Source organism: Vulpes vulpes, chromosome 2 (assembly GCF_048418805.1).
Source record: "Vulpes vulpes isolate BD-2025 chromosome 2, VulVul3, whole genome shotgun sequence".
Taxonomy (NCBI): domain Eukaryota; kingdom Metazoa; phylum Chordata; class Mammalia; order Carnivora; family Canidae; genus Vulpes; species Vulpes vulpes.
Genome location: NC_132781.1, coordinates 91,687,365 through 91,711,802, shown reverse-complemented (window position 1 = coordinate 91,711,802; position 24,438 = coordinate 91,687,365). Strand labels below are relative to the sequence as shown.

The window sequence follows — 24,438 nt, the reverse complement described above, 5'->3', positions numbered from 1 at the left end:
ATTGCTACCCCAAGCCCCCACCGCGGGGGGCCTTATTTCAGGTCAACGCTTCCCACCTGGTGGAGAGAGGCACAGGCGTCCTCGCGGAAGGAGCCCGAACGGCCCTGCCTCCACGGAGGGGACGAGCGGGGAGCAGCGGCGGCCGGCGTCAGAGGCAGCCCGCGCGGCGGGGAGTCACGGGGGGGGGGGGGGGCGGGCGCGCAGGTCTGGGCGGGCCCGGGCTCCTCCGCGGGGCGGCGCCGCTGCGCGCGGCGGGGCGCTGGGTGTTTACCGGGCGCCCTGGCAACCGGCGGGCGCGGGGCGCGGGGCGCGGGCGCGGGGCGCAGTGCGGGCGCGGAGCGGGGCGCTGCAGGTGAGTCGGCCGGTGGGCGCAGGGCGGCCGCGGGGGACTGGCCGCCGCCCCTCCGCCCCGGGCCCCGCCGCTCCCGCTCGCCCCGCGCTGGGGTCCTTGCAGCCTAACGCGGCGGGGCTCGAGAAATGGGGCCCCTCTCGCCCGGCCCCCTCCTCTCCCCGGGCCGCGGCCCGCCCTCCCCCGGCCCTCTCCCTGCCCTCCCCGCCGACCCCCTGCCCGGGCGCCTCCTGCTCCTTGGCTCCCGAGCCCCTCTCCCCTCTCCGGGCCGGTTCTCTCCGCGGCTCGGCGACGCCCGGCCCGCCGGCCCTCGCCCACGCTGCGCCCCTGCAGCTCGCCCTCCTTCCACCTGCCGTCTTCGCTCCCTGCGCCGTCCTGCGGCCCCCGCGCCCTCGTCCCTACAGACAGCTCCAGCTCCAACTGACGCCTGTCGCGGGTCTGCTCGGTGCCACCGTCGCGTGTTTTCACGCAGGCTTTAAGTGTACGTGGATTCGGGGCCCTGCACATGCCAGGTCTGGAATTGTGGTTTTTCTGTAGCTCCCTCATTCTCCGAGTGGCGAGTGCACGCGCCGACCCCCTCCCAGGCCGTGTCACCAGCCGCCCGCTAGATCTCAGCGCGGACGCTCACCTCCCCTCCGCTTTGTTTCTGCTCAAGTGTCACACAAGTTATTCACGGACGGGTTTCACTCTCTTAGTGCTACGGGAAGCTGCAGCTGATCCTTAAAAAAGAAAAACAAGCTGTGTTACAGTGATTTGATTCGTACAGAAAATGAGTAGAATAATAGACAAAGTGAATATAAATGATTTTCCATTTATGAGAACACGTGCACAAAAACTTTTCTCCATTTAATCATTGAACTTTTTAACAATCGCACCTTAATTCAAAGATACTTACTACATATTCATATGTATTCGTTGTAACTGTGGTTCTTAGGCCAAACGGACTCCTGGATTGGCAGTGGGTAGAAACTGGGGAACAGCCTGTTTTGATTAAAAAAAAATTTTTTTTTAGTTTTTGTATTTTTACCTGAGTTACACTGACCTTTTTTTTTTTTTTTAACACCTCTGGGACTAGTGGAATAAATACGGTTCTGCTAAATGAGGCTATTAGAAATGTCCTAGACTTAACATGAAAAGCTTTAGATTACACTGTTTTCTTTTTGTAATTTATTCACTTAAGCCTACAAAGTACTTCTTTCTCTTTCTCTGTCCATCTGTCTCTCTCTTTTTTTTTTTTTTTAAAAAGATGTTATTCCTGAGAGATACAGAGAGAGGCAGGCTCCTCACAGGGAGCTGGATTCAGGATTCAATTCCAGACCCAGGATCATGCCCTGAGCCAAAGGCAGACGCTCAACAGCTGAGCCACCCAGGCTGTCCCTCTTTCTTTCTCTCTCTGCTCTCACTATCATTTTCAAAGGCTTTTTCTACCTATCTTGTTCAAGATTTTGATCCACTTTTCCCCCCTAATAATATTTTTTGCCTTCTGGGTTGTCCCAGACCCTCCTGAAATTTTCTTAGACCTTCTCAAATCAAGCCTGTTCATTGTTGCAGCTCCTGCCTTTCCAGATTTAGAGAAACAATTTGAAGAGATACAAACGTGTTATTTTTGTATAAAAATTTATCATGATGAAGACCTTTTTGCATTTCTTAGCTCTTTTTAAAGTGTCTTTCAGGAAGTTGCTGTATGGGGTGTTGACTGCTGCTACAGTCTTATATAATCTGTGTATGTTCACATTTTCCTTTTAAAAAGTACAAGAAGGAAATGATACACATGTTGTAGTTTTATAAGACCACCGAAACAAGTGGTATGCTTAAGATTAAAAATAAATTGTGCACATAAGACTTTCTATATGTGATAAAGCTGTTTGCACTTATTCTTAGCTTGCACTTACTCTCTTAATACTGGCAAACTCAACAGTGTTACTGATGTAAGCATTAGTACAGGCTTACATGTTTGGAATCAAGCAATAGAAACAAACCACTAGAATACTAAAATAAATGCACACAAAAAAAATCTGTACCCTAATTGTATATATTTTATAATTGTATATATTTGTATATATAAGTATATACACAGATATAAAAATATATATACCTATTTATGTACACATATATCAGCCATTCTCAGCCCTGAGAACTATCATTTTTTATAACAAATATTTTGTAATGCTTCTTTGCTACTCCAAAATCAAAATCCTAGATAGTAATTCTACATGTGTGCATAGTTTAAATGTAGGATAGGATATCTTTAAATGTAGATAGGATATCTAGATCAGTGGCTCTCAATGAGGCAGTACTCATAACTCAGAAGTATTATTAACCATATTTCATTATCAAAATGATATTGGCTACTTCCTGGGACCCCAGGATCATACCCTGAGCCCAAAGGCAGACACTCAACCACTGAGCCACCCAGGTGTCCTGATGTCTGACATTCTTGGTCCTCATCACTAAATCCCAATGATGTCCCCTAACTGTAAAATAAAGGAAAATTAAAAGGTAAATAATTGTAATACAATAACATTATGTAAATGCTCAGGTACCGCTACACTAGAATATGTAGTGAAGTAGTCAGGTGCTCCAGCCTTACATAGAATTATATACTGTGAATGCAGTAGCTCCAAATGCAGGCTGATTTAAACACATCATTGAAACTTAAATTGTGTGACCAGCATGGCCATCAATGGTGTGATTTTCCAAAATACTGATCTCTTGGTAGACTTCCATATAAGACAGAATATATACAACCTTCCTTCGACTTACATGATAGTTGCAATCCTGGAAAATTCAGTGTATGTCAAAACTGTGGAAAAATTACTTTGTGATTGTAAAGTGGAGTTAGGTTCTTAGCACAGGTATTACTTATCTGAAGTTTTAAGCCCACCAGATGCCTAAGGAGTGTAGTATAATTTTTCCGTCTGGGGACTGTTGTGCACATTGCAGGACATCAGACATTATTTTTTAAGAGTTTATTTATTTATTCATGAGAGACAGAGAGAGGCAGAGACACAGGCAGAGAGAGAAGCAGGCTCCCTGTGGGGAGCCTGATGCGGAACTCAATCCCAGGACCCGCTCCTGGGACCCCAGGATCACACCCTGAGCCAAAGGCAGACTCAACCACTGAGCCACCCGGGTGCCCTGATGTCTGACATTCTTGGTCCTCATCACTAAATCCCAATGATGTCCCCTTCCTATCATTTTGATAATGAAATATCCTTAATAATACTTCTGAGTTATGAGTATTGCCTCATTGAGAGCCACTGATCTAGATATCCTATTACTAGATTTAGTGCAGTACAAAACCCAAAATTCCCAAGTCATTTCAATAGGGTCCTGGTACTTCGGAGCTTTAGTAATAACGGGGGAAAGCTAATTCTATTCTATATTTAACTTTATCACTATTCTAATATTCTGGAAGGAAGCCTTTCATGATCCTATTAGTGAAAAATCAAACAAGTATAGACTATCAGGGAAAAAAAAGCCTTGAATGTTCACAGTGAGAACTTGCTTGCTAACTCGGCTTTTATTCAATGCTGCAGATAATGTTCTCTTTTTAAAGAAAGTCAGAATAACAGAGTTCAGTTTGACAGCATGGTTCTAAATTATGCACTGCCCAGCCCAGAAGAGCCTTTGGCTCCAGCAAACCTGTTGGACCAAAGGCCTTGATGCCATCTTCCCCCAGCTCTTCCTTCCACTGTGGGGAGTTTTCTGTTTCTGTTTTCTGCCCAGTTATTTGAGCTTTTCTTTCTGAGGCCCAGGGAAATGAGAAAGCTATTTGCTTAGGGCAAATAGATACTAGAAAATCCAATTGCCTGTCAGTTTTACTTAGAGCTGGCCCAGTAAAAATGAATACTTCTGTTGCATTAAGGAGCAATTTGATGATTAAAAAAAATTGACCACTAAGATTAAGAAGCAGAATATGTGTTGGATGGCTTAAAGGCTTGAAAGTGAGAACGGTTCCAGGAAAAAGGTGATTGCCATCCTGTGTTTCTAACTCTTTCCACTCTGATGCAGGGTGTGTGGTGAGCTCAGATCTGAGCATTGACTGAGCATGGGGGTGGCTCTGACAAGGTCTGCGCAGTGGACTGCTGCTGGATATGGGACCAGAACCCTGGAAATTACTCCGCTGAATGAAGTGATATTGAAAGAAATTATGATGTTTGTGGAGAGTTTTATCTACAAACATCCTCAAGAGGCAAAATATGTTTTTGTAGAACCACTTGAATGGAAAACAAACTTGGACCCCTCAGCATTTGAATCAGGATATATTGTCAGGTAAGCTTGTAAAGAGCTTCTAGAGTTTAATGTCTTTATTGTACATATTTTGATAAATGAGTTGTAGGTTTTGGGCAAGTAATTTAACATCTGTGAATCTCAGAAATATTCTGACCCAGGAATTGCAATCAGGAGGCACTCTGCTGAAATCTGGGAACATTCTGTTTAGCACAACAAAATTATGTATGTATCTATGTATGTATGTATTTATGAGAGAGAGAGAGAGAGAGAGAGAGAGAGAGAGAGATGAGCAGGGGCAGGGGCAGAGGGAGAAGCAGACTCCTGGCTGGGTAGGGAGCCAGCCAGACACTGAGCTCCATCCCAGGACTCTGAGATCATGACTTGAGCCAAAGGCAGACCCTTAACCGACTGAGCCACCCAGGTGCCCCTAATTCATTCTTTCTTTCTTTCTATCTATCTATCTATCTATCTATCTATCTATCTATCTAGATTTTATTTATTCATGAGAGACACACAGAGAGAGGCAGAGATATAGGCAGAGGGAGAAGCAGGCTCCCTACAGAGAGCCTGTTGTGAGACTCAATCCCAGGACCCTGGGATCATGACCTGAGCTGAAGGCAGATGCTCAACCACTGAGCCACCCAGGTGCCCTGGCACCTAATTTTTAAATTTTGATTTGAATTTCTTTTGATAGGGGATGCATTCTCGAGTTCACCACACTCCAACAATTGTTGTTGCTTTATGTTTGGGCTTTCCACTCATCCATACAACCCTACCAGTGTCAGTAGGCATTGGTTTTGTGACCTCTGCTATAGGCAAAATCCCTTCTGGTATTAAAATCTATTAATTCCTGGGGAGTGGTAAATTTTCCTCAATATATGGGAGAGGCTAATTAACAATTAGCATTGTCCTCAAATGAGAACCTTCCAAATCTGAGATTTAAGAAAAACCTACCTCTACCTCAAACAGGGAGCTGTCAGTTTAGCTCTAGAGAGCTTAGGTAAAAAATATATATGTATAATATAAATGTAATCATAATTATATAGGAGTAATTGACATTTGCATATGTAAATCTTTTTTGTTGTTTTTGGTCAGCTTCAGTTTATTTTCCACTTTCAGGCATCGGGATCCTCCTTTCTGCCACCGTGTTCCTCCTTAATTTTGCATATGAACTTTTAAAGTCTGACATTATCAAAGACAGGTCACTAACCAGTCAAATCTTCTTATAGATGCCTTTTCCACATTTTCCCTTTGGGATTATTTGTGAGAATAAACTCTGAATTTCATTTTTAGTACTGAAAAACCTTTTTTGAACTGTATTTCAGGAGTGTTCGGTTCTGTTGTCATGCTCTACCTTCTCTCTGAATTTCCTGAAGCCTTTTTCTAAAATTGTATTTTATTTCTAACTCTGCCTATGGTCACTTCCTCCCAAAGTGCTTGTCATTATTCATTGCTCCCACTTAAGTTCAGTGTAGTGTCACATGTTGTTTTTTCTAACCTTTGAAAGATGAACTCATCTGCAAAACCATATAGTTCAAAAACATATGAACTACTTAGTACAGAGATGGATTTAAAGCAGATGTCATAAGAGTATCAAGAGCGTCATTGTATCTTACCTCTATTTATTTTGTGTTCCAAGGACAAACATGACCACATCTGCAACCTACTTAGGTGGGCTGTTACACATACCTCAATTATATCACTGTTTCTCTTTCTTTATCCTTATCCAATTGCTTTTTTGCTCTATCTCTATTCTTATACCTCTGCATACAGTCTTTTTTTTTTTTTTGCATACAGTCTTTATGCATAGAGGTCCCTCTTAAGCAGGAAGCCTCAACATTTTGGCACCATATATGTTTTGAACCAACTACCCCTTGATTGTCTTCCTTCTGTCAAATTTACTGGACACCTTTTCCTTGGGCCAGTTTTTCTATCCATTATTCTTATTTCTGACTTTTATTGGTGATATCTTTGATGTCAGAAGGGAAAAGAGGGTCTGAGAGTAGCATTTGTTGTAGTTGAAGGAAACCGTGCCATTGTGGCTGGATGAAAACCAGGTAGGTACTGATAGTCCTGAAGAAGGCAAAGGATACAGCTGAGATTTTGGTAGTAATGGAAAATTCTAAATGTTTACACATCCAAGTCTTGACCACTCCCCTTGCTCTACCCTCCCCCCCCCCAAACCAAAGAACTGTCAGCAACCCATGGCCACTTGGTATGCTGTGTCCACCAACATAACAAAAGTGATATAGACCAGAGATGCCCTCAATGGCTGGAAGAATGTACCATTAAAAGAGTCCCGGCTACCTCATTCTTTGCCCTTTTGTTCACATGCACTGTTCTTGCTTAGGCTGCTGGCCCTTAGGACACCCTTTATTCATTTATTTAAAGGGTGGAGGGTACTGCTGTCCTTTCAGATAGGATTCAGCTCTGTAAGTCCACATAAATATGGATATCTAAGTCATCATAAAGGCTTTGAGTTTGGAGCCTCTGGATGCATTTCTACCAAACCACAATATTCTTGGATGTTTTAGGATATTTCTTCTTCCTCTTGGGACTATATGTTCTCTCAGCCTTTTGTTCCAAAACAAGTCAGTTTTATTTACATGGAAAGTCTGTTGAAGTAAGTAAGCTACCCTCTTTTGTTGATCTCTTTTATATTCGCACTTGAGGCCTCATTTCTCATTTGATGTTGCACATCTCCAAATGTACTCTTTGCGGCAGTCCTTAAAAAATTGATCAGCCTTCTTCTGAATTAGGCTAACAGACATCTGACATTGAAACTGATCTGCTCATCATGCACTGAAAAAAGGTTTTACATGTCGTCACCCATCTTCTTTTGTGCAGATCATTGTTGAGTAGATAGGCATGGCACTGTCCACATGTTAGATGACTTACTTTTTTCTTTTAGAATCATTTCCAATGTACAACCCTTCATTCTATAATAACACTGGTCATCGTCTTTCCGTGTTCATTGTTTTGGGGAAAATAACTCCACTTTCGTTCTAATGGAAATCATAGGTCTCCTTGTATTACCATTTTCAATTGCTTTTTTCTTATCAGACAGAATGAGATAACTAATGTTTCTAAAACACTCCAGAATGTAACCCGAGTCCACTGTAAGCTAAGGACAAATGACACCCTTCAATGATTAACACCATATGGTGGTGGTATACAGAGCTCAGTTGCTTTGACTCATTAGAATGTAGCTCAGGAAATATAGAGACTGGATAAGTGTTCAGAATCACTTAGTGACAATGTTATTATCAGTTCTTTTCTTTTTTGGTAAAATTACGATTTTGACTCATGTCAGCTTTAATACTGTGATATTTTAGCTTCTAAAGTCTCTCTGCTGTCTCAATAAATGTCTGAGTTGGGACAAAATTCTCTCCTGGTAGGAGTGCTGTGTAGATGAGAAGTTGAGCCCCGAGCAGTGACCCTCTTCCCCCTGTCCTGCCCACCGCCCTCACAATTCATACCTTTCTGATTCCTAGTTTTCTTTTTTCTTTTGTAAATCTCTACAGGCATCTTTTTTATTGTTGACTTCCCAATACTCCTTGGTAATGGGCATTGTTTGATCCTTTTACCTTCTTGTTCTAGTTCTCTTATCAATGTCTTGAAGGATCAGTTACATGATCTCTGATCTTAAAATTGTATTGTTTTATGAGATGATAATTATTATGTTTTGGTAAAACTTCTTTTCTAAAAGATTTTATTTATTTGAGAGAGAGCAAGCAGATGGGGGTGGAACAAAGGGAGAGGGACAAGCAGATGCCTCACTGACTGTGGAGCTCAACCAGGGCTTGATCTCATGACTCTGAGATCACGACCTGATCAGAAACCAAGAGTCAGACACTTAACCAACAGAGCCACATGGGTGCCCCATATTTTGGTGAAATGTCCAAGTTATGCTATTAAAATCGATGGCCATAACGTTTGTTACTTGAGCTCTTTGTTTTTTGTTCCTGAGAATTACTAACTAGTTTCGCGACTGTAGCTTTATATCTCTTGTTACTTTTTAGGCTCATTTATTGAGTAATTACTATGTTCTGGACACTAAACTAGACACTGGGGATGAAATAAATGTGACATTTTCCTGCTCTCTCACCTTATAGCATAAAGCTATAGTATTTTCAGCTGCCTTCCACAATTACAGTTTGAAAGTCTTTTGTTCAGGTCAGTGGATTTCATTTGCAGCACATTTATCTTGACCTCACAAGATGGGCATAGTATTTTTTCTTTCCAAAATCTCTTTCTTCCAGTATTAGAAACTGCAAACCCCGAAACAAACCTGCTCTTCCACATCCTCCCTGGAGCTGGCATTTAGTTCCTACTGCTTTGCTGAGTTACAGGCTTCAACTGGTGGGAGCAATGAAATATGTGTCCTGTGCCCTTGACTTCTCCCATATCTTACCAGGAGTTTCACCTTCTCAAGTTCAGTGGCTTGATATTGTTGGCATTCAGTCAGCTTATAACTTAGTCTTGTCATCATCCACTTAGCACATATGACCAGCCCGACACAGACCTTTAAGAAATCTCAAACCTGAAGACATTATTCCAAAAGCTTTATTTTAGAGAAAACACACATTTTGTATACAACACACATCACTGGTCAGCCTAGAAATCTTCTATTCATTTATTCCTCTTCTATTTATTGAGTACCTTCTGTGTACAATTACTATGTAAGTTACTTACTATGTGAGTTACTATGAAAGTCACTGCTGGAAGAACAGTGGGAAAGCCTGGTAAAAGTCCCTGTGTTAGCCTCCTATTGCTGCTGTAACAAATTTTCACATACTTAGTGACTTAAAATAATGCAGATTTAATTTCTTAGGGTTCTGGAGGTGAAAAGACTAAAATAAGTGTGTAGGGTTAAAATCAAGGCGTTGGTAGGGCTGTGTTCCTTCTGGGGGCTGAAGGAAGATCCATTCTTGTCTTCTCCAGCTTCTGGAGGCCACCTACATTCCGTAGCTTCTGGCCCTGTGTTACTCTGAACCCTGTTTCCATGTCACGTTGGCTTTTCTGACTTGACCCTCCTGCACATTTCAGAATAGTCTTCCCATCTCAAGATCCTTAATCCATCTGCGTGGTCTCTCTTGCCATGTAAGATAAGACATTTGTGGGCCTCGGGTGTTAGGATGCGGACATCCGTGGCAAGCCACTAGTCTGCCTCCATGATCTCTATCTTCTTCCTTTTCTAGTGAAATCGTGCTGGTAGTACATCTGAGTCTGAGTCTATCAAGTTTACTTTTTCTGATGAACTGGCAATACACCTCATCTGTTTATCTGCCTTACAATTTAAAATACGTTAGATCAGGTCTTAAGAGGAGAGCAGTTTTTCCAGGGATATCCATATCTAATAAAAACCTAGGTAGCTTAGTTAATGTTGTAAGTGGTAGAAATCTATAGAAATATCACTGCCGTAAAAACATCTTAATATTTCTTAAATGCTGACCTAAAAAAATAATTAAAATGGGCAGAAAGACAAATCTAGGAGACCCAGAAATTTCTGATCAGGAAAAGTCCATTTAGAAAAACTGCTTATTATCCTAAAGTAAACCAAATTAGGGGGTTTGGAGTGGGAAAACAATCCACAGAGGGAACCTAGTTTGTCTCTCTCTCTTTCTCTTTTTTATAGCTTTTTGTTCATAAACACAGAGTAGCCAAGAAGATTTCTAACCACTAATTACTGTGGTGTAAACTTTATAAATAAAATAACTTTAGAAATCCCCAAAACATGAATGGTCCTGTAGAACCAGTGATTTTTTTTAAAGTTGTCCAACACATTGTTAGAAAAACAAAACCAAAAACTGTGATTGAGTTCATGTAAGTATTCAAGACATGGCTTAAAATGTTCTTCCTGGATATATCATGTTGCTAACTATGGTTGCTAATGAGCCTGGGAACTTAGGGATCTGAGTGTGGACAAATGAGGAAAAGACATGAGCTTTTAACAAGAAGTACTTATATTTTGTGTTTTATAATGAGCCAGAGGGATGATTTGTCAAAATGTCTTACGTTTAACTTCACTAGCATCCAGGTAACCTTAAGCTTTTATTTATTTATTTATTTTATTTCCTAGTGAAACAACAGTCAAGTCAGAAGAAGTTGATAAAGATGGGCAGCCTTTGCTATTTCTCTCTGTGCCACACATTAAGATCAGGAGCTTGGGGCAGCTGTCACGTTTGCTGCTTATTGCCAAAGACAGAAAGCTGAAGGAAGCACAGGCTTGTATCGAAGGTGATATTTATGCTCCAGTCTATGACTTGAACTTTTAGAAACATAATCATGGGGGAGGGGGAGTTGCAGTCTCTTGAAAAAAGTTCTGTGACCTAAAAGGCAAAAAGTTGTATGTTCGACTTTGTAAAAATGTCATTCATTTTTCTTGGCTGAATGTCAAGCTCATATCAAGTTTCTACTTTAAAATGAAAGGCCCAATGCTTTACCACTAGCAAGCTTCTAGATTTCTAACTTTAGCATGTGGTTTAAAGAGAGGCTTCCTCACTTCTGGAAAGATCAGAGGCCTGTATCCTCTAAGGTCTACACAGGAGAGAAGACAGATTAGTGGGGCCTGCACCAAAATCCACCCTCTACCCTCAGGCCTGCTGTGACAGATGATGCTTGGTTTCCTCTAAAATGTATGTAGCAAAGATAGCCCAGAGTAATCTCACTTTCCATTGGTCTCAGTAATGTTCCTTTGTAGGTTGCATAGCTTTGTGGAGGTACTTACATTCACTCAATGGGAAACGTTTTCCTCTTCATTAAGGATGTAGATTTTCATTATTGTCTAAGCATCTAACATAGGAAAAAGAATGTGACCAATTGCCTGGAGCAGTTGTTTTCTGAATTTTTCTTATGAGTAGAAATACCTAATAGTACATAATGGTGTCATATACATGTTTTGCCTGTTTGGAATCATGTGACTAGAAGGACTCAAGCATGAGGTGCCTGGTCTTGCCTCTACTCATTCTTTGCTGTGTCTACTGCTATGACGTGGGAAGATGAACCTTTAAAAAAAATATTCTTTAGGATGTAAACCTTATGAGATGCCTGGGTGGTTCAGTGGTTAAGCGTCTGCCTTCAGCCCAGGGTGTGATCTTGGAGACCCGGGATCAAGTCCCACATTGGGCTCCTTGCCTGCAACCTGCTTCTCCCTCTGCCTCTACCTGTGTCTCTCTGCCTCTCTCCCTATGACTCTAATGAATGAGTAAATAAATAAAATCTTTTTTTTAAAAAAGATGTGAACCTTAGGACAGCAGCCTTTTCTTATCTCTTGCCTACTCTTCATTATTAGGCTATTTATCTATACCTCATAGCTACCCTGCTGAGGAGGAATGAAATCTTAAGAGTAAAGTTGAATTCAAGGAGGTTGGTAATAGCATTAATTTCAACTTAGTGCATGAACTTAATACATAGACTGGCTGCTATATATCTAGTTTGGCTAAATGTGTATCCTTTGCTACATTTTGTCCTTTCTGTAAGAGCTCTAGGTACAACTCTTAGTTTTGGGTCCAGATTCCATGGTGCAGGGCAATTTGGGGGGCAGGCTTGTGTCTTTCCCCAGGATTCATATAATACCTTTTTCCATGAGTCTTAATGAGATGACTGCTGTAAGGATGATTGAGATAATCAAAAAGTGGTTGATTCCTAGATCTCTTTTCCCTGCCCCTTCCCTCGTGTGTTTTTTTCTAAGAAGCCCTAAGCCTTTTCTGCTATTTCCTGGTGCCAGAGTCCATTTCCCACTGCAGAGTTAATGCCATCACTGTGCTTCTCTTCATTTCAATCAGGTCGAGCTTTCTGAACTAGTCCCATGGGCCTTTTCTCCCTCCTTGTTCAAATACATATATATTTCATCTTATTTAAATTTCTCCTTTCCAAATAAGGCTTTGCCCTCTTCTTCCTCACTTGCAACTACATGTTCTTTGGCTTTCACCAAATTCTGTTTTCACCATCTCTAGAGTCTACTTTCACACCTATGTCAGCCTTGATCATGAATTAGTATTAGAGTTTTTCACTGTAACTTTGGTATGTGTGTGAGTACTGGCCAGATTTGTTTTTCCAACTTGAACATAAAAAGGCATTGAAAATATAAGCACTTCAAACAGTTGGAAAAGACTGGTGGTAGATCTTTAGACTGAGAAAACCATGCTGTTTTGGAAAGAAAGCATTTGTGAACACTAAGCCTCAGTGGTTACATACACACACACACACACACACACACACACACACACACACACACAGTTCTAGTGATGATTCTTCTAAGGAGACCAGTATTTCTCTATCTTCAAATCAATTCTGGATACATTAATTGAATGACCATGCTGGACAATGCCCTACAGTCAATTAAAAAAAAAAGAAGAAAAAAAGAATGTCTTGTTCTTTGTCTTATTAGAGATATGATATAGATAGATGATACTGCAGTACAAGGTAGAGCATCTCAAGGAGTACAAGAAAGTTCCTAAATACAGCAGAATCTGAGAAGTTGAGATTAATTCAAATTGGGTCCATGAGAGAAAGCTTAATGAAGGAAGCACATTTGGGTGGGCTTCAGAGGACTTGTTAGTCATTATTTTTCTTACAACAGAAGACAAGAGAATAATTTTTATTTATTTACTTGTTTGATCAGCTAACAGAGATCCTGTAACAAAAATCCTGGGTTTGGATTATAACACGGTGAAAGAAGACACATCCACAGTAAATATTCTTGATAAAATTACCAAAGATGAAGATCCTGAAAGTGAGATAAAGATGAAGGTTGGCATGCTGCTTAAGCAACTGGATCTGCACCTACTGAATCATTCTCTAAAACATATTTCATTGTGAGTCTTTTAGAAAAAAAGAAACCTCTAAAAGTTACAAAAAATGCTTTCAGAATTTTTTTAAACATACACAAATTATAGGAGTTGTTATTGATTTAACGGTAGATTTTAGGCTATTGCATGGATATTTCTAATTCTAAAATGTAAAGTTTTGCTGTTAGCTTTGCTAGAGCTTTCTATGGGGTTTCACCTGATTCTGAGAACATGAAGTGGCCTTGTTATTTTCACTCTCCTCAGACAATTAGATAGATGGTTAAATAGTAATGCAAATATCATGTAGACTTTTTAAGGTTTAAAACTTGTTCATTTTTGTAGTTTTTTTTCTAGTATTATGCTATTACCACTAAGAAATGAAGTGAATTTTTAAACGAGTTGATTTAATGTTGCATTGAATATGAATCACTGGTTTCTTGATGTCTTGACAGTGTTGTAAGGCTATAACATAGCTAAAACTAACTGCAACATTTTTGTTGTTGTATAATTTGACTACAATTTTAATTATAAAAAGTGATATTCTTCCTCCCACCGGCCCCCCCCTTGCTAAAATGGGATATTTTCATCTGTTTTCTGGAGATTCTCTTTTAAAGTGTTAAAATGCATTTCTTATAATTCATTTCAGACAAATCTGTTTAAACCCAACAACTGTTAAGAACGATATAGAACTGCTGAAACATTTCTCAGGAAAAGGAGAACAAACCGTCTTGGAATCTATTGACTATACTTCAGGTTTCTATAATTCTCAGATTTACTTTGTGTTATGTATAATAATTATTATTTCCAACTGCTTCAATAGCTACATTAGGATTGAGTATTTGAAAAACACTGTAATCATATTTATTTCTTTTTAAAGATAACATATTTTATTTTTCAGAGCTCCTTTTAATTGATTGATAATTGGTTTCAGATTATGAATTTTCAAATGGATGTCGAGCCCCACCTTGGAGACAAATTCATGGGGAAATTTGTTACGTGCTGGTAAAACCCCATGATGTTGAAACTCTGTGTGTTACTTGTAGTGCAGAAGGAGTATTTTTAAATGGTGTAAGTAATTTTTTAAGAACCATGTTGACTTTGGTGCTTGGCTCCATCTCTGTAAATGCAGGCATGTCTCCAGGACTGAATGCTGATGGCCACAGAAAATGTGATTCTGTTCTGTTGGGTTGAAGCAGATCCCTTTGCTATGTGTTTGCTGAGCAAATCCAAAACCATTTCAGAATGAGCCTCGGTGTTCCCCATTGCAGGTCATTAAATCAGTCTTCTAAGAAATGACCGTCAAAGGGACCCACACCACTTTATAAAATGAAAACCTCTGTAACGGTCAGTTCACTGATTGATTAATTAATTAATAAATCATACAAGTATTTGGGCAAATAAGAGGCGGCTGAGGTAACACAGAAGCAGTAACTATAGCTTTTGCCCTAAGCGTTGAGAGGACAAAGGGAAGGAATTAAAATGTGGGAGCTTGGAGGAAGCACCCCCAAGAAGCTGGGACCCATGTGTCTGGGGAGGGAGCACCACCAGGCTGTGCTGGTTCCTTAGGGTCTCAGAAGATGTCCTTGCAGAGCTGGGACTTAGACCCCTGAGGAGGGGACCCTGCTTACATTGGTTATGGTCCCTTACAAGTTCAGAGGGGGGACTCCCACAGAGCTGGGATCCATATCTCTGAGGAATGGTCGCTTCCAGGCTATGCTGGAGCACAGGGGGTCTCATGAAACTGGCACTCAGATGTCAGAAGAGTACAATGCCCAGGAGCTGGTACCTCAGGAGCTCAGAGGAGAGGATCTTTGCAGAACCAGCAGAGCTGAGACCCAGACCTTGGAAGAGGGAGACCTGGTTGGTTTGTAATGGGATTCTAAGGAGGTGTAATGAGCCAGGTTCTGGGAACATAGGGAAAAACCCCTGGGAACTGGAACCAACTGTTGCTACTGGAAGCAGCTGCCACTGCCAGGGTTCACTGCTGGGGACAGGGGATGAGGAGCTGTGAGTAGTCACTTTCTCCCTCCTCCAGCTTTACAGTCTTCCTTCTACTCGCTGCCAACTGAAGCTGACTGAAGCTGACAAGGGAGAAACACAGCATTCCAGATTCTCACCCCTGAGCACTAAGCAGGGTGGTGGCCTTCTGAATCTTCCACATGAACACATTTTAGTTTTTGTCTCATACCTGTTCACTGAACTTACTAGGAGGTCAGCTTTCCCCTTGGCAACCCTGCCCTTGGTGTCTTCAATGTAATGTGGGGCCTCACAGGCAATATCTGCAGGGAGAACCTAAATCCTTAGTGGGGATTCCTCATCACAGGGGACTGTTGGGAGAATTGCTACCTCTTGGTTTGGATTGGCCTCAAAATGTGAGTGCCACTTTCTTGATGACCAGCAAGCATCTCATCTGACTTGCCTTATGGTGCATTTCTTCTCAGCATGACCTTCTCAGATTATATCTGCACAGAGGGGGGAGATGAGCTAAATATGATTTAGCCTTTGGTTTGTTTTGATACTCTAAGAAAGTGAAATTTCCAATCAGAAAATAAGAGACTTTGACCTTCTAGAGTGGGGCAAGGACACTTTGTTTCTATCAAGGGCTACTGATCTACATATACCTTTATTTGATATGGAAATATCTAAGTGTTCCTCTCAATTTCAAGAATGAAAGATAAGGAAAATGAGAGTATTCAATAATTACGACAAAATGCATGGCACGCCTGAGTTATATGGGTGTATATGATGTTTTGTGTATGTGTGGGGTTACGTATATATAAAAAGCACACTATGGGTTTTTATATATACATTTGGTTAAGGCAGAGTCAAATCTTTTCTATTAGGATAGGTGAGGAAAGGAAAGAGATAAAAAGAAAGAGGTATGGAGACAAAGGTTGGAGTGTCAAGTGCTTACATGGAGGTTGTAACTCTAGAAAATAATCCCATAGCAACCTCATTACACACAGAACAAGAACAGAGTGTGACAAATGGAAACAAGCTTTTCTGTGGTGGCATTCTAATCTTGGGACCTTTTATGACTTCATCAGAGTCTCTTGAAGTCATAATGTTTTTTTTGTGTGTGTTTTGTTTTTTTGCATTAGAGGAGTGCAGAGGGAAGGAAGCTCTCCATTCTTTGCTAACTAGCAAAATGCCCTACGTGCATATAGGAGGTACTCAGTAAAAGCATAATGGATGGATGATGGATGGGTGGATGAGTGGATGGATGGACAAATGGATAACTTTAAGGGGGAAGAATTTTGCCCATATTTTTGATGTATAAAACCTGCCACATGGATCCTCGAGAGAAGAAAACAGTATGTGGCCTTGGGTTGTGATGTATTGATCAGGTTCAAATGCTACTACATTAATAATTGCACCAAACTTTTTCTTCCAAAGGGCAAAACAGAAGATGAGGGGGAAATTAATTATGAGAGAAAAAGTGAAATTTATAAAGACCTTGTCACATTTTTAAAAGAAAAATCGGCAAAATTTTCAGAAAATATGTCTAAACAGGTAAGTTTACAGAATCTTGAAATATCGTAGCATAGTGTTACTTGACATGTTACCTTCTGTTGAGAGTAATTCTATTTTTGGACCCTGTTTATAATTTTTAGAGAGTTTTTCACAATATATTACATAAGAAATATTATAAGTGGAGTACTTCAAGGAAGTTTCTGAACCTCTTTAGGTAATAGGTGTAAAATATTTCAGATTGCTTTCTAAAAAAGCACTTTTCATCTTCCTTTTGAATTTATAATGCTAAGAACAAAGCAGTCATCCCTGTTAATGAAGCCTAGATGTTTTGATTATTTTTATCCTTTCTGGGCATCCCATGATTACTAACTAGTTGGATTGTCTCAGTAAGTGTGTCAACTGCATATGCATAAGAACTGTGCTTCCTTTGTGTCTTGCATGGTTTTTGAAATAGTTTTTGAGGTGGACAAAGGAATCAGTTAATACAGTTATTAAATCTTGATTGAAGCTGATGTGGGTAAGAAGCAATATGCAAGAAATACTAATGTGATACACTTAAGCCCCAGGCTGATTCTCAAGATGATGTCAATTCCACAAATCCTACATCAGACAGTTTATCAGATCTGTTATTTTCCTTCTGACACTGCCACTTCCAGAGCACTCTATTTTCTTACTATTCTGCTGCTGCTCTTGTCCTGAAACTTCTCTCTGTCATCATCCTGTGAGTTTTTTCCCCTGGTTTTTGATCACCTATTTCCTGGACTCTAGTTTTCCTTTGTTGTTGTTATAAAATACCTATACAAAACATAAAATTTGTAATTTTAACTACTTCGAGTGTATCACTGAGTGGCATTAATTATGTGCAGCCATTACTACTGTCCATTTCCAAATCTTTTTCATCATCTCAAACTAAAACTGTTCCCATTAAGCAGTAACCTCCTCATGCCTACTTCCCCAGCTCCTAGGAACCTCTAATCTACTTTTTGGTTTCTCGATTTCTAATCAAATATAAATTTGCCTTTCCTAGGTATTTCAGAGAAGTGGAATTGTAAATTTGTACTTTGGTGCTTGGCTTATTACATTTAGCATAATATGTTCAAGGTCCATCCATGTTGTAGCATGTGTCGGAACTTCATTCCTTTTTGTGGCTGAATAATATTCCATTTGTGTATATAACCACATTTTGTTTATCAGTAAATCTATTGTTGGACACTTGGGTTGTTTCCACTTTTTGATTATGGTGAAAAATGCTATAAATATTGGCTTAAAAGTAACTGAGTCCCTGTTTTAATTTTGGAGGTTACCTAGGAGTGGAATTTCTGTGTCATATGCTAATTCTGAAGTACCAACTATACCTAGATTGAACCATTTTATGCTCCTGTAGAAGGATTCCAGCTTCTCCACATTCCCACCAATACTCGTTATTTTCTGTGTGTGATTGTATGTGTGTTTTTTTATTATAGATATCCTAGTAAGTATGAAGTACAGTATTCCATTATAGTTTGGATTTCCATTTCCCTAATAGTAATGTTTAGCATATTTCCGTATTATTGGGCATTTGTATACTTATTTTAAGAAATGTCTATTCAAGTCCTTTGCCCATTAAAAAATGGGGCATTTTTTTTGTTGTTGAGTTGTAGGAATTCTTTATTATTTTAATTTTTATTAAAATTAAAATTTTAATAAAATTAAAATTATATTATTTTAATTTTAATTTTTTAATTCTTTATTATTTTAAGAAATGTCTATTTCTTAATAGAAATAGAAATAGAGTTGTAGGAATTCTTTATTATTTTAATTTTAATTTTTTAATTCTTTATTATTTTAAGAAATGTCTATTCAAGTCCTTTGCCCATTAAAAAATGGGACATTTTTTTTGTTGTTGAGTTATAGGAATTCTTTATATATTGTGACTATTGTGACTATTATTGGGCATTTGTATATTTATTTTAAGAAATGTCTATTCAAGGCCTTTGCCCATTAAAAAATGGGGCATTTTTTTTGTTGTTGAGTTGTAGGAATTCTTTATATATTGACTATTAATCCCTTATCAGATAGAATATTTGCAGATATTTTCTCCCATTCTGTGTGTTGTCTTCACTCATCTTGATAGTGTTCTTTAATGCACAAACATTTTTAATTTTGATAAAGTCCAACAAATACATTTTTTCTTGCCTATATTTTTGGTATCATAAGAAACCATTGCCAAAGCCAAGGTAATGAAGATTTGTCCTGTTTTCGTCTAATAATGTCATGGTGTTATCTCTGTAAGTCTTTGATTCATTTTGAGTTAAGTTTTGTATAGGGTGTAAGTAAAGTAATGTGTAATTTAATTCTTTTTGCATGTGGATATCCAGTTTTCCGGGCACCATTTGTTGAAGAGATTGTTCTTTCCCCATTGAAAGGTCTTGGTATCCTTGTTGAAAATCAATTTGCCATAGATGTAGAGGTTTATTTTTGGACTCTTTATTCTATTCTTTTTTGTCTGCCCTTATACAAGTCCCATACTATTTTGATTACTCTATCTTTGTAGTAGTTTTGAAATTGAGAAGTATGACTCCTCAAACTTTGTTCTTGTTTTTTAAAGACTGCTTTAGCTATTTAGGTTCCCTTGACTTTTAGGTTTGGTTTTACCATTTTTGCAAAAAAACATCATTAGGCTTTTGATTGGGATTACATTGAATTTATAGATTGCTTTGTATAACATTGTTGTCTTAACAATATTAATTCTTCCAATCCATGAACATGGGGTGTCTTTCCATTTGTTTTTTTTTTTGTTTCCTTTAATTTTTTTTTATCAGCAGTGTTTTATAGTTTTCAGTGTCTTCTTTTGCCTCCTTGGTTAAATTTATTTCTAAGCATTATATTCTTTTGGATGCTATTGAATGGAATTGTTTCCTTAATTTCCTTTTTGATTGTTCACTGCTAATGAGAAGAAATGGAACTGTTTTTTCTTTGAGTGTTGAAATCAGATCTGGCTTTTGAATGTGAAATTCAAAATCACATCCTGCAACTTTACTGAATTCATTTATTAACTCAGTTTTTTTTTTTTATCTTTAGGTCTTTCTACATAAAAGATCATGTCATCTGCAAATAGTTTTACTTCTTTTCAATTTGCGTGTTTTTAAATTTCTTTTTATTTTCTTTTTTTAAGATTTTATTTATTTAACAGAGAGAGAGAGAGAAAGAGAGAGCGCGAGCAGAAGCAGGGGGAGTGGCAGGCAGAGGGAGAGGGAGAGGCAGGCTTCCTAGCCTGCCAGGTGCCGCTTAGATTTCTTTTTCTTGTCTAATTACTATGGCTAGACCTTTTAGGATTTTGCACTGAATAGAAGCAGTGAACTCTACCTCCATATTTATTCCTGATATTGGGGGAAAGTTTTCAGGCTTTCACCACTGAATGTGATATTTGCTGTAGGCTTTTCATATATGGTCTTTATTATGTTGAAGTTCCCTTCCATTTAGTTTTCCTTTTGTTGGTATATCCCATCATTTTGGTGGAGCTTCCTGAGTAAAAGAGGCATATAACAGGGAAAATATTGAGGGTTTGCATAAGAAAATATCTTTATTTTTTTCTCTGTTATTGTTTCTATAATGATAGTTCAAAAACAATTTTTACTTAGAATTTTAGAGGCATTTTTTTCCTACATGGCCTGTTTTGACTTTTCCCATCTAACAAAGCCTTTAGGATCTCTTATTCCGGATGTTCTGTAATTTTAATGATGATATGGTTGGTGCTGGTTTTGTTTGTTTTTCATTAATGATGACATATGTCCTTCAAAACTAGAAAAATACTTTTTTTGGTATCACATCTTTAATCATTCCTTCTTCTCTGTTCTCTTTGAAACTTACTAGTTGGGTGTTGGGCTTCTGAGATTGATCCTCTGATTTTCTTTTCTGTCACCCACCTGCAAATATTCTTTTATTTTCAAAATATTGTACATATCTTTAAAATTTAAGGTCTCATATTTTTAACATTTTATTTTCAGGTGTATATCTCCACAGATCATATGCTTTCATTTCTCTTGGGGTAAAATCTAGGAATAAACAGCAAGATCATATGGTTGCATGCTTAACTTTTTAAGCAATGGGTAAACTGCTTTCCAAAGCGGTGGTAATATTTTACATACACACTGGCAATGTATGAGACTTTCAGTTCTTCTGTATATTCGTCAATAACTGGTATGGTCAGTCCTCTAATTTTAGACATTCTAATAGGTGTGTGTACTAATATCTCACTGGGTTTTAATTTGCATTTCTTGAATGCATTTTTTCATATGTTTATTTGCCATTTATATATCATATATGTCTATTCAGATCTTTCACACAGTTTTTTTTATTGGGTTGTTTGATTTCTTTACTGAGTTGTAAGAGCTCTTTTATATATATTTTTGGCTTACATAATCTATTAGATATATGGCTTGTAAATATGATCTTCTGGTTGTGGCTTCATTTCATTCTCTAATCAGTATATCTTCCAAAGAGCAAATGTCCTCAATTTTAATGAAGTCCAACTTGTTAATTTTTTCTTTATAGTGTTGTATCTCATAAAGCTTTGCCAAACCCAGTATCAGAAAGATTTTCTCCAGTGTTTTTTCCTAAAAGTTTTCAAATGTTAGGTTTTACATTAAGGCCTTTAAATTTAATTTTTGTACATAATATGAGGTATGGATCAAAGTTCTTTTTTTTCTTTTGCATATAAATATCTGGTTTTTCCAGCACCATTTGTTGAAAAAGCCATCGTTTCTCCATTGAATTACTTTTATACCTTTGTCAAAAATCAATTGTCCATTTGTATGGGTGTGATCTGTTTGTCTATTTTTATACCAGTAGCACACTCTTTGGATTACTGTAGCTTTATAATAAGTCTGGAAGTCAGGTAGTATATGTCCTTCAATGTTTTCTTTTCCAAACTTGTTTGTCTATTTTACATCTTTTGCATATCCATTAGAATGTTAAGGTCAGCTTGTCAATTTCTTCATAAAAAGCCTGAAAGATGGGATGCCTGGGTGGCTCAGCAGTTGAACGCTTGCATTTGTCCCAGGGCATGATCCTGGAGTCCCAGGATCGAGTCCCACATCAGGCTCTCTGCATGGAGCCTGCTTTTACTTCTCCCAATGTCTCTGCCTCTCTCTCTATGTCTCTCATGAATAAATAATAAATAAAATCTTTTAAAAAATGCCTGAAAGAATTATGGTTGAGATTATGATGAATCTATAGATCAATTTAGAAAGAGCTAATGTCTTAACAATCCTGAGGTTTCCAATCCATGAACAGAGTATGTCTCGCCATTTATTTAGGCCTTCAGTTTCTCAGCAATATTTTGTAATTTTCAATGCACAGGTCTTGCATATATCTCGTGAAACCTACTTATAAATATTTCATATTTTAAGAGTGTTAAAAAAGAAAACCACAGGCCCAAAGTGGCATTACTTAGGCCAAGTCAACACTCAAGAATTATATTATTATATATTTATTATATTATATTATATTATATTATATTATATTATATTATATCATTATTATTATTTATACCTAAATAACTGCAATTTCAACCACCCAGGAATGTAACTTATAACAAGTCAATTGGAATTTCCTGGTCAATACTAGGATATTTACTGATTTACCCCTTCTGCTTCTCTTAGGAGGGCAACCTTGTCTAAACAATACATTCCTTGCTAATAAATTCCTTTTTTCAAATGGTATCTCTGACTTTAAAATTATTTCTTTTGTTTAGCTCAGTGGAACATCTGTCTGCTAGCTACATGGGATGCTGCTGGCTTCATGAATCAATTAATAAAGCTATTTAGATCTTCAAAGTTGAATCTAACTTCAAAGTTGAATTGTTATTTAAAAAGGCTATGGTTAATAGTAGTTTTAAAATTTTAATTTGTGATTATCTGTTGCTACTATATAAAAATTCACTTGATTTTTATATATCATTTTTATATTCTGAAACATTTACTAGTTTTAGTGTCTGGTTCATAGATCCCAGAGGGTTTCCTATGTATGTGATTATATTGACTGTATATAATGATCATTTTGCCTCTTCCTTTTCAGTCTCAGTGCCTTTTTTTGTCTTTTCTTAATGTATTATCTGGAACTTCCAGTACAGAATTATATAGAAGTAGTCTCTTGCTCCTGGTGGTAAAGGAAAAACTTTCAGTTTCTCATTATTAAGTATGTGTTAGCTGTATATGACATTTATAAGATTGAAGAAGTTCCCCCTTTATTTCAGATTGTTGAAAACTTTTATTAGGTATAGATATTGGATAAAAACAGAAAGGGAGACTAACCATAAGAGATTCTATACTATAGAGAACAAACTGAGGGTTACTGGAGGGGAGGTGGGTGTGGGGGATGGGAGAATGGGATGATGGGCATTAAGAGAGGGCATTTGATGTAATGAACACTGGGTATTATATGCAACTGATGAATCACTAAATTCTACCCCAAAATCAATAATACACTGTATGTTTACTAATTTAAATTTAAATAAAACCGGGATCCCTGGGTGGCGCAGCTGTTTGGCGCCTGCCTTTGGCCCAGGGCGCGATCCTGGAGACCCAGGATCGAATCCCACGTCGGGCTCCCGGTGCATGGAGCCTGCTTCTCCCTCTGCCTGTGTCTCTGCCTCTCTCTCTCTCTCTCTGTGTGTGACTATCATAAATAAATAAAAATTTTAAAAAGAAAATAAATAAATAAATTTAAATAAAACCAAAACAAAAGGGAATGGATGTTGGATTTTACCAAATGATTACCTATTAAGAAAATTACATGTTTTTTTTCTCTCTTAGTTTGTTAATGTAATAAATTACATTGATGAGCTTTAAAAAAATAACCATACATTTCTGGAACAAACCTCATTTGTTCAGGATGTAGTATCATTTTTATATATTATTGGATCTAACTTGCTAAGATTTTAAGTGTCACATCTATATTTATAAGGTTTTGATGTGTAGTTTTCTTTAATATCTTTGGTTTTGGTTATCAGAGTGATACTGGCCTTATAAAATGAGTTGGGAAGTTTTTTTTTCCTCTGCAATTTCTGAAAGAGTTTGTGTAGAATTGATATTGTTTCTTTCTTACATGTTTGGTAGTGAAGCCATCTGGGCCTGGAGTGTCCTTTGTAGGTAAGTTGTTAAACGACAGATTTCAGTGTCTTTACTAGTTAGGGCCAGGCTGGTTATTTGTTTCTTCTTGAGGAAGTTTTGGTAATCTTTATTTTTTTTTACTTATTTAAAAAATGATTCTGTTGGAGTAAAGTATACATAACCTTTTGCCACTTTAACCATTTTATTTTTTAATTTAAATAATCTCTATCCCAATCTCTATCCCCAGACTTTCAACCCCAAGATCAAGAGCTGCATGCTCTACTGACTGAGCCAGCCAGGCACCCTGGTAGATTGTCTTTAAAGGAAATTGTCCATTTCATCTATGTCAAATGTATTGGTGTAAACTTGTTTATGGTTATTCTTTTATTCATCTTTTAATGTCTGTAGACTATGTAGCTATTGTTACCTCTCTCATTTCTAATATTGGTCATTGGTGTTTTATTTTTTCTTGACTCATCTGGGTAGAGGTCTCTTG

At 38.2% G+C, this 24,438-nt stretch overlaps 1 protein-coding gene across 4 annotated transcripts in view; it reads left to right on the top strand.

Moving 5' to 3' along the window:
* Positions 1-297: 297 nt before the first annotated feature.
* Positions 298-24,438, top strand: part of ODAD2 (outer dynein arm docking complex subunit 2) — a 184,941-nt gene continuing 160,800 nt past the window's right edge. The window contains exons 1-7 of one of the 4 annotated variants that reach the window (XM_072749250.1): positions 298-352; positions 4,364-4,624; positions 10,668-10,825; positions 13,212-13,404; positions 14,024-14,130; positions 14,309-14,445; positions 16,774-16,890. In XM_072749250.1, the coding sequence (XP_072605351.1) occupies positions 4,401-4,624; positions 10,668-10,825; positions 13,212-13,404; positions 14,024-14,130; positions 14,309-14,445; positions 16,774-16,890 (936 nt within the window). In that variant the 5' untranslated portion in view covers positions 298-352; positions 4,364-4,400. Of the gene's footprint in view, positions 353-4,363; positions 4,625-10,667; positions 10,826-13,211; positions 13,405-14,023; positions 14,131-14,308; positions 14,446-14,639; positions 14,722-16,773; positions 16,891-24,438 lie in introns of those variants that run through there. The other 3 variants (XM_072749251.1, XM_072749253.1, XM_072749252.1) reach the window with 3 other exon arrangements.